This window comes from Daktulosphaira vitifoliae, unplaced genomic scaffold, assembly GCF_025091365.1.
Source record: "Daktulosphaira vitifoliae isolate Bord-2020 unplaced genomic scaffold, ASM2509136v1 Scaffold_3, whole genome shotgun sequence".
Taxonomy (NCBI): domain Eukaryota; kingdom Metazoa; phylum Arthropoda; class Insecta; order Hemiptera; family Phylloxeridae; genus Daktulosphaira; species Daktulosphaira vitifoliae.
This window is the reverse complement of record NW_026099574.1, coordinates 45697733-45714997: the sequence shown is the minus strand read 5'-3', so window position 1 is coordinate 45714997 and position 17265 is coordinate 45697733. Positions and strand designations below refer to the sequence as shown.

At 23.1% G+C, this 17265-nt stretch overlaps 1 protein-coding gene across 3 annotated transcripts in view; it reads right to left on the bottom strand.

Annotated features, from left to right (window-relative positions):
- Positions 1-466: 466 nt before the first annotated feature.
- LOC126902636 (complexin) overlaps positions 467-17265 on the bottom strand; it is a 58325-nt gene continuing 41526 nt past the window's right edge. For all 3 annotated transcript variants that reach the window (XM_050680112.1, XM_050680110.1, XM_050680109.1), the window contains exons 3-5: positions 12277-12440; positions 6457-6589; positions 467-4802 (exon numbers count right to left, since the gene is read on the bottom strand). In XM_050680112.1, the coding sequence (XP_050536069.1) occupies positions 4729-4802; positions 6457-6589; positions 12277-12440 (371 nt within the window). In that variant the 3' untranslated portion in view covers positions 467-4728. The remainder of the gene's footprint in view (positions 4803-6456; positions 6590-12276; positions 12441-17265) is intronic.

The following is a 17265-nucleotide window of genomic DNA, read 5'->3' as shown; positions in this document are numbered from 1 at the left end:
TATATTGAAAAGATAGCGTTTTCTTCTGTCCTTTTCTCAATACGTATTTCAATGTTTAATACCGTAAAATAGTACATGAAAATTCAAATTTTCACAAACTTCAAAACGCTACAGAATATTTACTACTGAATATTAATAAGATATTTTTTTACTAAAATTTTTCTTAAATTCTACTCTACAAAATAGCTATCTTAGATTTTTTTTTTACATTTTATTTAAAATTTAAAAATAAATAATATTTTTAATAAAATGTAAAAAAATTAATTATTGAGATATAGCTATAGACCTAACGTATAACTATTATTTAAAAAAAAAAACAACTAAAAATATTAACTGGATCAAAAGTTATTTAAGTTGTCAGTGAGTGGTGGTCCATTCTGTATAAAAAAAAATAATCAAAAAAGTAGGACAATTCTTAAAGGAATAACAACGTGAAATAAAATTTATTATAATTAAATAACAACGCTATTTAAAACAATCTTTTAATTTAGTTCATACACATTTTTAAATATCTATAAAACAATCAACAGACTAATCATAAGTTATACATGAATGTTTAACATGAATGAAAATCATTTATTACTTTTATAAATATATATATATATACAAATAGCGAGGAATGAATTTAACTAACTCCTTATGTATTACAATTCTTATAACTTTATAACTACTCACCCTAAAATTATTATCAGCATTTCAAATTTTTTTTTCAATCCAATTGGTGAGTTAGTTCTGTTCCTCCTGTATTATATATATATATATATATATGATAAATTAAGCAACTATGGCTGTCAAATTGTTATTATTTCAAAATATTAATTATTTACTCGACTAAGATTTTTTAAAGCTATATATTTATAATAACATTGAACACTTAAAATTATAATTTATCCATCTAAGAAACAACATCTAACTTTAACAACTTAACGGCAAAATACCTTTTTACAAATTAATCACAATTTACGACTACATTAAGCTATATTAAATTGTACATTAATTCCGCATGTTTTTTTTTTTAAATTATTGTGGATCGTGTGGATCAGAATTTCTTTGTATTATTATTTCAATTAATAATAAACATTTTTAATTTTGTTGTACGATTTATATTAAATAACCATTTCTGTGTTTTAAACGATACTATTATACATAAATTCAATATACATTAAGTACAAATTAATTTTAATTAATAATTTTCTAATAATAATTTAGATAATTTTGAGCAGTCTATGAAATTACGTGTTACACAATTGGTGAATAATACATTGGTATTAAAATTATAAACAATGACAAACATAAATTATTATTTCTTCCGAAAAGTCACAGCCTGATTTTAAAACAATATAAAAATGATTTATAGTTAGAGATTATAAAGAAAGGTAATTAATTTAGTTTTTATTTAATTAATGAGAATAATTAATTTGAAATCAGTATAATAAATGATCAACAATGTTGAAGATGAAGTTGTAAACGTCCACAATAAATAAATAACCATAAGGACAAGCGAAATATACCTGAAGTGTGGTATAACTATAAACATTTTATAGGTTACTAAATAATATTAAGAAATGAAATATTAATATGTATGAAAAAATTAAGAACAATAAGTTTTAGTATGAAGCTTTAAAGTAAACTAAGTACAAATATGAAATTAGTGATTATAATGGTTTAATAGGTATGTAAATAATTTAAAATATTTAAAACTCAGATAACAAAAAGCTACAAATACATTTTTAAAAAATTTAATTAATATTTTTTTTTATTGAGGATTATAAAGAGGGACAAATTTAAATAATTTTAACTAAATATTAATAAAAGCTTATTAAATGTACCTATTAAAAAAATTAAGTTTTATGAATAAAAAAGTTTACCACCCATATTTTTTATTTGAGCTCATAAAATATTACTGAAATAAATAATTATATATTAGATTCAGTTTTTTTAGGATAATAATTTAATTGAGAAATTAAACGGATGGATAATTTACAGATAAGTAATTTTTATTAATTTAGAATCCAGAATTGAAACTGAATTTAATACACTTAAATATATGATAACTAATAGTTTTAATTAGTATCAGTATTATCAAAGTTATACTATGATTTTCATTTTAATTACAATAATGATTTAAACAGTAACATAGAATTATAAATGCCTTAGTAAATGTATATTTGTGTATTTTTTCTCTTAGTAAAACTATACTATCTAAAAATGTTTAATAATTTACACTATTATCAGGCTTACTTTAATACACTTAATCAAAAATTGTATTCATTAATTAATAATTTGTTGTCAAATAACATTTAATAATAATATATTTTGGTCCATTTACATTATTAAATAGTCATAATTTATAAAAGTAATTTGAAATGATATTTGTAAACTAGACGATTTAATTTTTTTTTACAAAATAAATATTAAAAAATTATAGTAAAATAATAAGGACGATTTAAATAGTCTATCATTTTGGATTTTATATAGCAACAACTTATCTAAATATTTCTTGGAATTATTTTTAGATATACGGTTTAACATTAATCATGTTTATTAGTGATAATGTTTAGAATTTTTAAAGAAGTTTATTGTTATTACGTAACTATTTTTATTTTATATACAAAATAAAAAGCGAAGAAATAGATATATTTTATTACATTAACTTAAATAAATGATTATACTGCTGGAGATATAAGTTAAAATAACTTAATAAGGTATTTTGAGCTCACAGTATTTCATTAATAATTGATTATAAAATAAAATATTATGATTTTAAAATTAAAGGTCTGTAAACTTTAATTATAATTAATTTCTTTATGAAATTTAATTAAAGGAAAAAATTAAAATTATCAAGAAAACTTAGCATTAACAAACTAATAAAAATCTACACAACTTATGCTAATGAAATTTAAATAAAAGTACAAATTCAATAAGCAAATATTATATTTGAGTTTAACTTAAATCTACCATATATATAAAATAATAATAATAAAGAATGATTATTTATTTTGTTACATCAAATATTACTTTAAAAATTCAACGTTAACATTTATGTAAATATAGTATTTTATTATTCTGAGAAATCATACACATAGATAAATATTGTAGTTACTAGATATGAAATTATTATAATAGTCATATGAAAACCCAAGGCTACCCTTTAACAAAAAATTTTGCTGTACCCTTTAATGTATCCTCTAAAAAAGATAGTTTTTTAGGTTGGTAGTTCAATTTTTTTGACACAAATGTTTACATCCTATTGGCGTGATTTCAATTATTAAATAATTGGATTTAAAAAATAATGAAAAAAAATCAATGTACATTCAGGAAATTTATATGAAGATGAATGTAGATTAAATTGTATAGTTATTGGTACACTTTTAACAATTTTATTGATAAATAAAGCTATAATAGATTTTGAAATAATTTAGTATAATTAGACAATATTTTTTATATATTCACTAATTATTTCATTTTTTACTTGTTTCAACTTTGAAAAATACTATATTTAATTAAAAAATATTACTAATTACTATCAGAATTGAACACTAATTATTAACAATTGTAATTGAAAAACTCAAGGAACCACTAATTATATCATTAAAAAAAATTTTAAAAACTATTATTACAAAAAAAAAAAGAATTGAAATTATACAAACTTTGATAAGTGCATTTGAATTATAATAAAAATTTTTAATTAAAAAAAACTTGAAAGAAATATTCAACTAAGGTGTCATAATAAAAATACTGATTCAATCTTAAAGATTTATTTTAAGATGTCAATAACTGTAAGCATTATCCCATCTGTTAATTTAATAATGTAATGTCATATAAGTAGTGTAATTACTTGTTAATCTATGCAGAAATACAGTATATTTTGTAGATGCTGCGGGATTTCATGAAGTTTAATTTACGTGAATCCAAATATTCTATATTAGAGTCCCTCAAAAAATACTATGAAATATATTAGAAGACTTGTTTCCTATTTGATCCAGTTCTGTTTATGTAAATATTTTTTCAAACACTTTGCAAAAATATTTAAATTTAAAAAAATTCTATATAATTGACAAACAGGTTGACTAGAGCAAACCCCTTAATTTTACAAAAATAAATAATCATATAAACTTAATTAAAACATAAATAATAAAAATATACTTTAATACTACAAATAATAATTATAATTTTGGAATTTTTGTTTATAGAAAAAAAAATGACAATATAAAAAATACTTTAAAACATCTTATTGTCATTGTTTGGTTAAAAACAGAAAACAAAATTTTTGTTAATATAAATAACCATACAAACTTTTAATTAGCAATGGGACTGTTTAAGAAAATTTAAAATTGTAATGAAATTGTCCAAGTATTATATACTTGTTTTCAATTTTACACTTAAAAAATATGAAAAATACAACAAATTTTAATTGTGTTTTAAAAAGAATTTTAAAAAAATTTGAAATAAGTATCTAACATATGTTTAATAATATAATTTATAACAATATTATACTAAGATAACATTATTTGTAATTCCAAATATCTAATTTAACTTTTAGAAATGTAATACAATAACAACAACAACAATAATAATAATTTATATTCTATGTAAAACTTTTTTTTTTGTTTAGATAATAACACTCTACATTATGTAATGTAATTAAACCACATTACATGTAATTTTTCATTAAATTTCAACAAATTTACTTTTGTAACTAACCTCCATAAAAAAATTGAAGATAAATCATTGCAAACTGCATTTGCTTTCAATTTGTGATTTTAGTTCATTCACTTGTGTTTCAATAGTATTTTTGAACTCTGTAAAAATATTGTATTCTTTTTAAAAACAAAAATATAACACATAATATTTTTTTAGGGAGATAGTATTTTAAATTGAAGTAAAATTTAATCCTCAAAGTATGTCTGTATTCATTCCTTAATGCTGGGAAAAAAATAATATAGTCGGTATCTGGCATAAGATGACTTAGAATAATAGACATCAATATATAGAATAAGTCACGAAGATACGACTAATTCAATAATTTTTTATTTAGTAAATATTTTACGTTATTTTCTTTTTTGAATAATTGTTAAACTTTTAGTCTACAATTTTAACATAATATTTAATATATTATTAATTTATGAAAAAGAATAAAATTCGTAACAATTAAATTAAATGTTTAAAGAATTTCAAAATAACCATTTTTTAGGATAAATCTTAAAAAAACATTTGATACCGAAGTCTCGTATTAATTTTTTGAAGTTAAATTTCTAAAAATTTTAAAATTTTATATTATTTTTGTGTATATTTAACAATATAAAATGATAGTCCATGTTATGAAGAAAAGAAAAAAATGCAAAAATTGTATTAACTTCTTTTTAAAAAAATGGGCTCTAGAAATAGAACTTTTTTTTTATAAATATTAAAAAAAAAATTTTAACCAGAGTTAAGATAAACCTGTATTTCTTTAATATTTTTAATACATTTTAAGTTTTATAATGTATAATAAGAAATGGTGTTAGTTAAAAAAAGTATTTTGCATGAATGGGATATATACAGTATTTATATAAGTTTTATAATATTTATATTATATACAAGTATTTAAAAAAAAAAATTATGTTAATCCATACATTTTTCAAAAATGTATAACAATTTAAAGTTGAAAATATAAAGTATAAAAGTCTAAATAGTTTATTATAATATAATAAAATTATAAGAATGACTTTTTTACATATAGAAGATAAGTCGTCGGGACAATTGTCTAAACATATGTTATGTAATATAAGTTTTAATTTAACACATGTTTGAAATTGTAGTTTCAAAACTTAAGTTGAAAAAATTTAATTTTTATGCAAAACTTGCTACTTTAAATCTTCCTATGTGGTCTGATTAATGGTTAGATTTACAAAAAATGTATATCCCGAAAATCTATTTTGAAAATAGTTATGACAGTTATAAGTATCAAAATAACAACACAATAAACTGTGGTTTTTACACAAAAAATACATTTTTTGGATTGACGTTCTTTACTATAGTGTAGGATGTAATATGGTTTTGTGGCAAAATCTAACTCAGAAAAATGCGAAATTAGTAATGGAATTTTATAACGAAAAAACTGTAATGCTCAAAACTTACGGGATACGTAATGACTAATGATTGATTTTTTTTACTCGACTGTTTTTTATACGTAGCTGTGGCAATGTATTTTTTATAATAATATATTAACCGAAAGGATTAACGAAAGAGTAATTATACTGCCTACATAGTGTAGTCGAGAAAACATCGTTCCTCGATATTTAAGCATCGAGATTCGTTCCGTTGGCTAAGCTATGTAGGTTTTCATATCCTCTCTGGCACAATAGTTACAATAGTTTTTAAAAATATTGTTTAAAAATGTTAAACATAAATAGATAAATAAATCTTAAAATCATTATTTTTCAATATAATATATAAGTATAATATAATTATTACTTGTGAATTCATCTTCTTCTTCCATTTCCGCCTCTTTTGCTAATTCTTCAGGTGTTTTTTTTTTGCGCATCAAAGGATTTGAAGTTTCTTCTTGAGTCGGATCTGGTAATTCTTCTTTTTTTTTAATGTTGTACTGAAAAAGAAAATGTATAAACATTTAAAATGTATATAGCCTACCAATGTTTGCATTCTTAGACTGTTGTAAGAAAAATGTTTATAACAAGTGTAAAAAAATTAGCTAGATGATAAATTATTCAGGTATACAGACACCAGGAAAACTATCACACATAATAATAAATAATGCTGTGTGCTATGATTTACCTAAGAATAGTTTACATTTTACTCTCAACTTTACTAGGATATTGATATTTAAATATGTTATGTATTAAGAAATTATTTAAATAAAATTGAGGTTTATGAATACTTAAAAACTTTGCTTTTAGGAGAATAAGTTTAAAGCCATTAATTACCTATTACCAATAAGATATCCAAAAAAAATTAACGTGAAATAAATAGGATATACATGATTTTAATAATAACCATTCCTTGATTAGTCAATATATTTACCTAGTGGTGTTATTATCTGTAAAAATAAATTGTAATATCAAATATAATGTTTGATTTACGCATTATAAAAAATAATTGACTCGTAATTTTTTGCACATGCAAATATTAATTTATATTATTTATATTTTGTGACATATCATATTTATCACTTGTATGGTACTTGTATATCATGTATATATATATATATAATGAACATATATTTTCATTAGATATGAGTCACAGAATTATTTTTTTCATAAACTGATTTTATCCAATGTGCCAAAAGAAAAAGATGCAATAGTATATAAATATAATGACTCGCACTAACAGTCCTAATCGTTAGTCTAAAAACATTTTATATTAATTGGTAGCATTTTTTGTCATTTCTAGTTGTATATAAAAAACAAATTATTTTTCTCCATTGAGAGTCAGCAGCCCTTTAATAAATAACTGCCTTAAACATTAGATTCTTAAGTATACTGAGGAATCCAGCATTGACTTAAAATTTCAAACATCTTTTAATTTAGTTGACCTGAAAATGATTTGAATTAATATTTAATAATAGTACACAACAATATAGATTAAAATCTGACAGTAATTAACAACATCACTATCATAAATCGCATGCAAATGTGTATAAATAAGTTTCAAAATAGAAAATTATTTATTTATTCTTTTGGGAGGATTTGCCTTATTACTTTATATATTAATACATCTTTGGAATTCGTTCTAATTTGTCAAAATCCTATTTGCAATAATTTTTATTGAATAATTAACCCAACTTAATAAAATATAGTAATTTTTACTTATACATTTTTTTTTTTATAAAATGATTCGTCTATTATTAGTCACTTAATTAATAAAATAATAAAAATAATTGAGCATTTTTCTTATTGAGTTTATTTTTTATTCATGTAATTTTTAATTAAAAAATCATATAGTACTTTTTTACGTATATCCCCCATAGCTTATAAGAGTGTCAACTTTATTTTTTCAAATATCAAAATGCATAATTAACTAGCTTTTTTAATAGATAATCAAGAATCAATCAAATCAAGAAAATTACTGATCCATCATAACTTTAGGATCAGGTATCAAAAAATTCTTAACAATTTTATATCGCAGCCGGAGGAAATGTGAGACCCAGAAATTTCTTGCAATAAAAATAGCAACACCCACTCCCTTTCTTTCAGTTATAACTTTAAATTGTCAATAAATTCAAAAATAGTGGTCAAGAGTTGTTATTCATCAGTTATTATCTTAATTACATAATTTTTTGTATTATTTTATTTTTAGCTTCGATGCGAAGCTAAAAATGGTTTTACTATGATGTATTTTTTTTTTTTTTTTTTGTGTGTCTATTATTCTTTTTCTCAGCTCTCACCGAATCGATTTCTTTTAACGATACGTTAAAAGATCACAAATCGTACCTAGTCGAAGACATTACCCTCAAAAATTGAAAAAATTTCCCTCGTTCCCGGTAAATGGAGGAAACCTCCAAAAAAAATTTACAAATTTAAAAATCGCTAATTTTCGGCATTTTTTAACTTAAAATTGCCATAACATTTTTAAAAATAACCAAATCAATATAATTTTTTTATATAGATACATGATATCATTACCTTTTATTTGGTATATTTTTTTATAAATCTGACCATCATGGCCACAGGGGGGGATTTAAAATGACAATTTCTTCACAAAAATTAACTTTTTCAACTTAACTTATGAAAGTGTTCCGGAAAGTCTGACACTTTTATATATATCTTAAATTTAATGTACTTTATTATGGAAAAAAAAAATTTCGGACTTCATTTTATCTTCACGGTGAAAACAGACATCAAAATTAATAAAAAAAAATACGATTTTTGTAAAAAATTCTTTTTTGTATTATTAACTTTATAATGCTATAACTTTNAATTCTCGATTTTATTATTTATATAATATTTAACTTTATAATGCTATAACTTATTGAAAAATGTATGGATAGACACAATTTTTTTATGAGAAATATTATTTTTTAATAATCTCTTTTTCATTCGAGATAATTTATCTTACTCAGAATATTAATAAGGAACTGGCAGATCATGTAGCTTTTGGAATAATCCACCAATTTTTTAAAATGAAACACTATCTAAAGATTTGCATCGAAGTGTTTTTTTTTTTATAGTGATTTTAATCACTGTCTGATATCATTATACTTGATCCAACTATGCTACGTCACCACTGTGCCGCGACCCCACTGTGCTGGGTTTTTTTTTATTACTTTACAGACCATTTAGGCCTAATGCTGCAACAACCAATTGTCTCCAACTATCGCTATTATGACCTAAATCCTCTAAATTATTCACATCTCTAAGTGTAATATTTTGACTTCAAATGGAAATTCAGTAATTAAATCACATAATATGATATTGCATCTCTATCCAAATCTAAATTGTAAACACGTGTGAGTATAGAGTTAAAAATGTTCAATATATATACCAAAATTAAAGATAACAAATGCAAATAATATACAAATATAATTTTATTAAATAATTTAATTAATTGTTAAGATAAAAAAAAAAATTGGATAAAAAAAACATTTCAAAGTATAACTTTGTAAATAAAAAATGTCATTAATTTATATAGAATGTACTAATTTATATACATTGTACAGCAACTTGAAGATATTGGCTGCAGTGTTTCAATCTGACCCCATTAGAGAGTCACATTAAATAGAAGGACTCCCTACTAGAGTCAATTTGAACCACAATAGCACAACAATAGATAAATATTCTCAGTATACTAGAAGTATCTTTATACTATTTAAATGTTTATTTTATAATATCAATTGAATTTTTTTTTATGTGTAACTTGATCTCTAAAAGCTATTACTTATGCTAGAGAGGACAGCAAATTGTACATTACCAAAGGCAACAGAATCAAATCCCGGTACCTACACATTAAGTCACGATACGTTATTAGAAACAATTAATAAAAAATATGCTTTTAACATTGTCCAAAATTAAAATTATCAATCTATATCAAAGGTTATTAAATAAGTCAAAACCTGACGGAACACTCCGTACATTTATTAAAAGATGAGAAAAAGTCTTTTTAAAAATTTTTGTTAAGTGTTTCATACAAAATGTTTATGTCAAACAAATTACATAAAGTAAATAAACCATTATCATCATGTATACGTAAACCTCGCCTTTATTCTTACTATGTGGAGTATTATTCTAAATTTCCACTTGACACGATTTCCCACATTAGTCGTTCTCATATAGCATTCAATAACAACCTCCATATTTTTTTTGGCCTTCTTCTACCTCTTTTTCTTTCTACATTAATTCTATAACTGTTCTTCTAGCTTACGACTCCTCTCTCATAACATGACCAAATCATCTAAGTCTATTTTCTCTCATCTTATCCGCGATTGATACTACACCTATAATCTCTAGTTACTCCAATAATCTATCTAAGCATTGAAATCTGCTCTATTTTCTTGTCAACTACCAATACTGAGATTGCGTCTGGTCAATAGACGGTGTAAAATTTTGTCAAAAAGTATGAGGTGTCCTGAACAGAACTTATACGGATTTTTCCATCTCAGATGTACGTGGGAACAATAGCTGAGAGGATATAAAGTAGCTAGAGACAGATTAAATAAAGTGTTTGACATCAGCCGGACAATTTGTGCGGTAGCTATTTTACCAGTCATGTGTATAGGCCAATCCAACGGTATACGGACATCTTAATTCAACTCTAGGCTGCACTTGTGTATAAGGGAGAAAGATAGATACAAAGTAAGAATAGCTACACGGAATATAGAAACATTAACTGGTAGAAGTAGAGAATTAGTAGAAGTATTGAAGAAGAGAAAGTTAACGTTAAATGTTTTCAGGAAACAAGTGAGAATGAGTGAAGAAGTGGGAATGAGAGAAAGCAAGGGAAATAGGTGAGAGTTATAAAATAATATATTCAGGTAAGATGATTTGGTCATGTTATAAGGAGAGAGGAAATAAAAGCTGTAATAACAGTTATGCAGGGATGTTATTGAATGTGATATGAGAACGGCTGATGCATGCATAGATAATGGGGGAGAACGTATTAAGTGGAAGTTTAGGTTAAGGGTAGCCGACCCTAGGTAGTTGACATAAAGGCGAGAAAAAAAAGAAGATATTATGAAAAAAATTGTAATAAAATTAAAAAAATCATTATGAAGTAATATTGCAGTTGCAACTATTTATAAATAGGAACAATCTTCTTCTTTTTCTTCGTCTTTATCTTAACTACTAGGGGTTGGCAACCCTTATCCTAAACTTCTACTTGATACAATCTCCCACATCATCTACGCTCACATCAACCGTCTTCATATCACATTCAATAATATCCATCTATCTTTTTTTTGGTTTTCCTCTACTTCTTCTTCCTTCAACATTCATAAACTCGTACTCTATATACTCTGTCTTAGTCCTACTTACTCTTAAACCTTTCTTCGTGAGTTGATCTCTACACCTCTAGCCTTTGATAAATTTACTTCCTATTTTTTCCTATTAACACTATATCACAATGAACAACATACACCACGCGCCTCATATTGTATTTCTCTAGTTATATCATCTATAAATATAGAAAATAAGTAAGGGCTTAAAGCAGAATCTTGGTGCACTCCTACTGTTACCCTAAAACCTTCTGTTACACTATCCACACTTTTTACTCAAGTACAAGTGCCATCATACATATGTTCTATTATTTTGTATTAAAAAAGTAGTTAGTTCTGTTTTTAAATTGAAGATTTTCCTAATTAGATTTGTCTGTATTTTTTTTATTAAAAATGTTACATATAAAAAATAAAATTACCAAATAAATTTTTTTTTCATAATTATTTAACATATTATATTAGGCAATTTTTATATGTATTTTAATTATAAATAATTAATATTAATATTAAAATTATATTATGATGTTAATTAACTATTAAAATGAATACTTTTATATGTATACAAGTCATTTTTCTGAAAAAAAATTTTTTTTGGAATTTCAATTTTTAGAGAAATTTTGGTTCTCTAATGCGCACTCAGTTAAATTGTTTTCATTTAATTTGTCCATATTATATTAGTTACATATAAAGTGAAAAAATGAGTAAAACGCTAGAGTTGGAATAAAAAACAAAAATAATACTGATTGGCTTTAAACGTTTGCAAATCCTGTTAGTCCATAAAATATATAATATTCGGTAAAAAATATCTATAACAAATTTGATTAAATAAAAATAAAGTTATTTTTTACCTTATCACGAATTTCTTGTCTCATTTTTTCCCTCTCTTCTTCCATTTTGCGATGTTTTTCTTTGCGTCGTTCTTCAGCTTCTCTGATAGCTTCCAATCGTTCACGTTCAGCTTCTGCATTTTTTTCTTTATCCTCAGACGATTCACCGCCATCACCAACTGCTCCTTTAAACAAAAGAAAATAATCAGTTATAGAGTTCAATTCTTGTATAAGTGAGGACAGAAAAACCTTTACAACTTGGCAATGTGCAATTAAATCTCGATAACTGCGCTTTGAAACATGACGCGATCCCAAATAACCTATATAAGGGATTGGATTCAAATATCATTAATCACCAAATTTCTTCAACTTATGCTTGAAGAGAAGTCTTTTTTTTAAATTAGACCATTTCTCTTTTAATTCGAGTAAAATTAATTTCAGCTCAGTTATAAGTTTATACATACATTATCAAAACATTACAGTATTAATAATTTTATTTATCTTATATAAGATATATAAGTCAAAGTGTTTATCGTAAAAATTGGGATCCATCTATGACAACAATACTGTAAAATATCAAATCACAGTAACCAATATTCATATTAATATTGACTTTTTTACATAGTCCCAGAAATAATAACCCGTCAAATTTTTTTGTAATTATTCTATAATATTAATTCAATGATTATTAATGGAATATTATTGTGTATACTAGGGGTGTATTTAAGAGGGATATATTCGATTTGAGCAATTCTTCACATTGAACCAGCGCTATTAATATTTTTTTGATCGACTTCAATGAAATATGGCTCTAATGACCTTTTTTTTAATCATCATTTTGGTTTTTATGAATAATATTTCTAAAGCATGTTTACCAAAGTAAAAAAAATTAAATACGCCCCAAGTGAATACCTTAGTAAACAAACGTCAACCTTATACATTTAATATTTACTCTTTTTGAATTTTCCTGATTTTATTAATTAAATTTTTAATATATTTTTGTTACACTGATTCTGATGTAATAATTTTCTTGCAAAATACTTATTGTGCTCCGAGTAGCCGAAACTCCTACCAGAATCAGTGGTCTACTTATGAGGACAGCACAAAGAAACTTCAACACAAAAATATTTTTTTTAATACGGTAGCAATTTGCATATCGAAGATAAAGTGTCCGGAATTTTTTTTTTATATAACTTACAGTAAGTCATATAAGATTTATTATAACATATTTTTTGAATTCGGAGTATTTCAGGAAAATTTAAAAAAGTGAAGTAGAAAAAGTTAAATTCAAGTAATAAAAGCGAAAGTTGCTATTTTAAATCCCCCTCTATGAACAGCTAATGAATAAGATTTTCAAAAAATAGATTTAACTAATAAAAGGAAAATACTTAGGTTATTAAAAAAAAAATCATTTTAATTCGTTAATTTTTAAAAAGTTATAACAGTTAAAAAAAAATTATAATACAAATGTCGAAATTTACCGATTTTAAAAATTGTAATATTTAGGAAAAAATGTTTTTTAAGGATAATATTTTCAACTACATAAAATTTGTGATCTTTTGAACTATTTTTGAAAACAATTGGTTTAATGATAGTTGAGAAAAAGTGGCTACAGATGTGACAAAAAAAAATGTGTAAAATAATATTAAATAATAATACAAATACAAAAAAAATTATAACTAGAAGTAAGAATAGTAATTTAATAAATAAAAATATATTTTAATTAAATTAATGAAAAAACATTATCGCATTAAATAATTACAAAAAGTAAACTTAAGATAATAATNACTATTTTTTATGAGAAAAAAAATATACCTTAAATATTTTTGATTAATATATTAATAAGAATTTAAACGTTACATTTGCATACATTTAACTGTATAGATTTTTACTATCATTTTTACTATCAGTGAAATGTTTTATAGTAGAATACAGTTTAAACATGTAAAAAATTAACATTAATTTGTGTGTTATAATAGCAATAAAACAAATCAAAACTTAATTATTTAAAGTGTAGTTTTTAGTTAAATATAAATTAAATAGTTTGTACTTGAAGTGTCATATGGATCTCTAAATATTTTGAATCTATAAAATTATTCTAATATTTTAATTAATTTAATTTTACTCAATTTTAGACATTATAAATCTAGTTAAAAAATTTAGCTTTATATGAAATTCTAAATTGTATAAAATATTAAGCTTTATTAAAATTTCCAATTTTTAGCATAACTGATAAAAAAAAAAAAAGCACAATGGGAATTAAGTATAGTTTGCAAAAGTATAAATGATATCACCATGCGTATCGAATAAGGCAGTAACTCAAAGAAATTGAATCTGTGATTATGAGGTATTTTAATTTATATTTGACTCTTATATTAACTTTCATAAAAATATTAAAAATTTGGTTAGAATCGAAATTAAAGTACTTTGAAAATTGATAATCATATAAGGTGTATTTAGACAATAAATTTTATTTATATTCCCCTGAAAAGTGTGAAAAAGAGAGTTACTGCTTTGTTCGTTGTGCATAGCAATATCTGATAGCGATTTATCTCTATCAGATATTATTAATCATTAATAAATATCACTATTAATCATTATCATAAAAACACGCTTTTTGTGTATCTGTTAAATTTCACAATAATTTGTATATTTGTAATTTTATACTTGCTACGTTTTCAAATTTGACTCAAATATTAGAGTAACTCTTATATTGAATATAAAAACTTTTAATTAGATAGCCGACTTCTCAAAGTAAATCTACTGTCGGAACAATTTCGATAGTGAAAATCAACCAAAAAATTACAATTTTAAAAATCGGTAAATTTCAACATTTTTTTTCTAAAAATTTCCATTACTTATAGAAAAATAAACAAATCAAAATAATTTTTTTTAAATTGATCCATATATATTTTTCTTTTATTTGATATAAATTTTTGAAAATCTAACACTTAACCTGCTCATAGAGAGAGATTTATAATAGCAACTCTTTTTTTCAACTTAACTTTTGAAAACGTTCCGGAAATACTGCGTCCTTTAAACATATATCAAATATAAAGCTTATGTCATGTACTATAAAATAAGAAATATAATACTATAATATAATAATATAATACTATAAATAAAAAAATTGTCTCAAAAATTATCTTCTATGCGCAATAGCTACTGTAGTAAAATACATGCTATTTTTGTGTTCAAATTTTATTTTTTGTTTATTTATTTTAAAATACTTTATAAGGGTTTGCCTTTGTAATAAATCCACCAATTTTTATTATATTTATATCTATATTTAAATATAAATTTATAAATATAAATTTTGTTTATTTTGCCTCCTCAAAAATAGGAAAAGCTGCTTTGAATTTTTGAACTATCTTAAATTTTTAACTAATATCCATGAATTTTATTTTTTCAATTACCACTTTTTGATATTATTACTTATTAGAAACACATGAAAAAATTAACTAAAAAAAAATTTTTTTATCAAGTAATTATTGATTTTTAATACATTAAATATAATCAGTGAAGAATTTCAAATCAAAATTACTTTTTTAACTTAATCTTTTGATTTTTTAAATTGAGTTTTATGAAAGTTTATAATTTCAAGATGTTGAATTTTCAAACACAATTTTAGCCCAATTTTCAATTTTACAATTTATATCAATAAATAGAAAATCAGAAACTTATTTAATTACTATTAACAGTAATTTATGAGGAAAACTTAAAATTTCGTTAAAAATGTTTTACTGTAACAAATTGTTTAAATAAAAGTCTTACTAACCATTTTTTTACAACTCTTGGTGTATATAATTGCTGATAATATTAGGACGAAAAATTGAATAGTTAAAGTATATTTTTGACTCTGATAAAAAATTTTTGCAGTCTATTTATACTGAATTAAGAACAAATTTTTATCTAAAAAGTTTTGCATCAAGCCCTTCAACTTTTATACATACTTGCCATAAAAGTAATATCTACTTAATAATTTTTTATAATTTCTCCGTAAAAATTACAATTCTAAATTATTAAATATCAATTTCATACTACATTAAATATCTATAATAAATATTTATTCGTATATTACACTCATACATCTTAAAACTTGTAATTAGAATTAAATAAAGAAATAAGAGTTCATTTTGCTTTTTGAATAATCCATCAATTTTTCTAAATTAAACACTATTTATAGATTTGCATTGAAGCGTTTTTTATGATAGTGATAAAATCACTGTCGTTTATCATCTATATTTGTCCCAACTATGCCACGTCCACACTATGCCGCAACTTAACTATGCTACCGTTTTTTTTTAAATATTCTCAACAAAAGATTTATTTTAATATTGATTAAAAATTGAAAAAATTCCAGAACATTTAAAAAAAATTATTTTAAAAAAAAACCCAGCACAGGGGGGTCGCGGCACAGTGGTGACGTGGCATAGTTGGATCAAGTAAATGATATCTGACAGTGATTAAAATCACTATCAAAAATAAACGCTTCGATGCAAATCTTTAGATAGTGTTTAATTTTAAAAAAATTGGTGTTTTATTCCAAAAGCTACTTGATCTGCTGGTTCCTTATTAATATCTCGATAAAGATAAAGTATGGTAAATGAAAAAGACAAGACAAGTCCAGAGGTCAAATTTTTTTTTTTCAAATTAAAGTATATTACATTAGCTTTAATTTAAGATATATATAAAAGTGTCAGACCTTCCGGAACATTTTCAAAAGTTAAGTTGAAAAAGTTAATTTTTTGTGAAAAAGTTGTCATTTTAAATCCCCCCCTGTGGGCAGGTTAAGTGTCAGATTTACAAAAAAAATATACCAAATGATAGGTAAAGACATCAAGCATTTATATAAAAAAAAATTATATTGATATGTTCATTTTTGAAAAAGTTATGGCAGTTTTTAGTAAAAAAAATGGAAAAAATTTCGAAAATTAGCGATTTTTAAATTTGTAATTTTTTTGGAGGTTTCCCCCATTTACGGGGAACGAGGGAAATTTTTTCAATTTT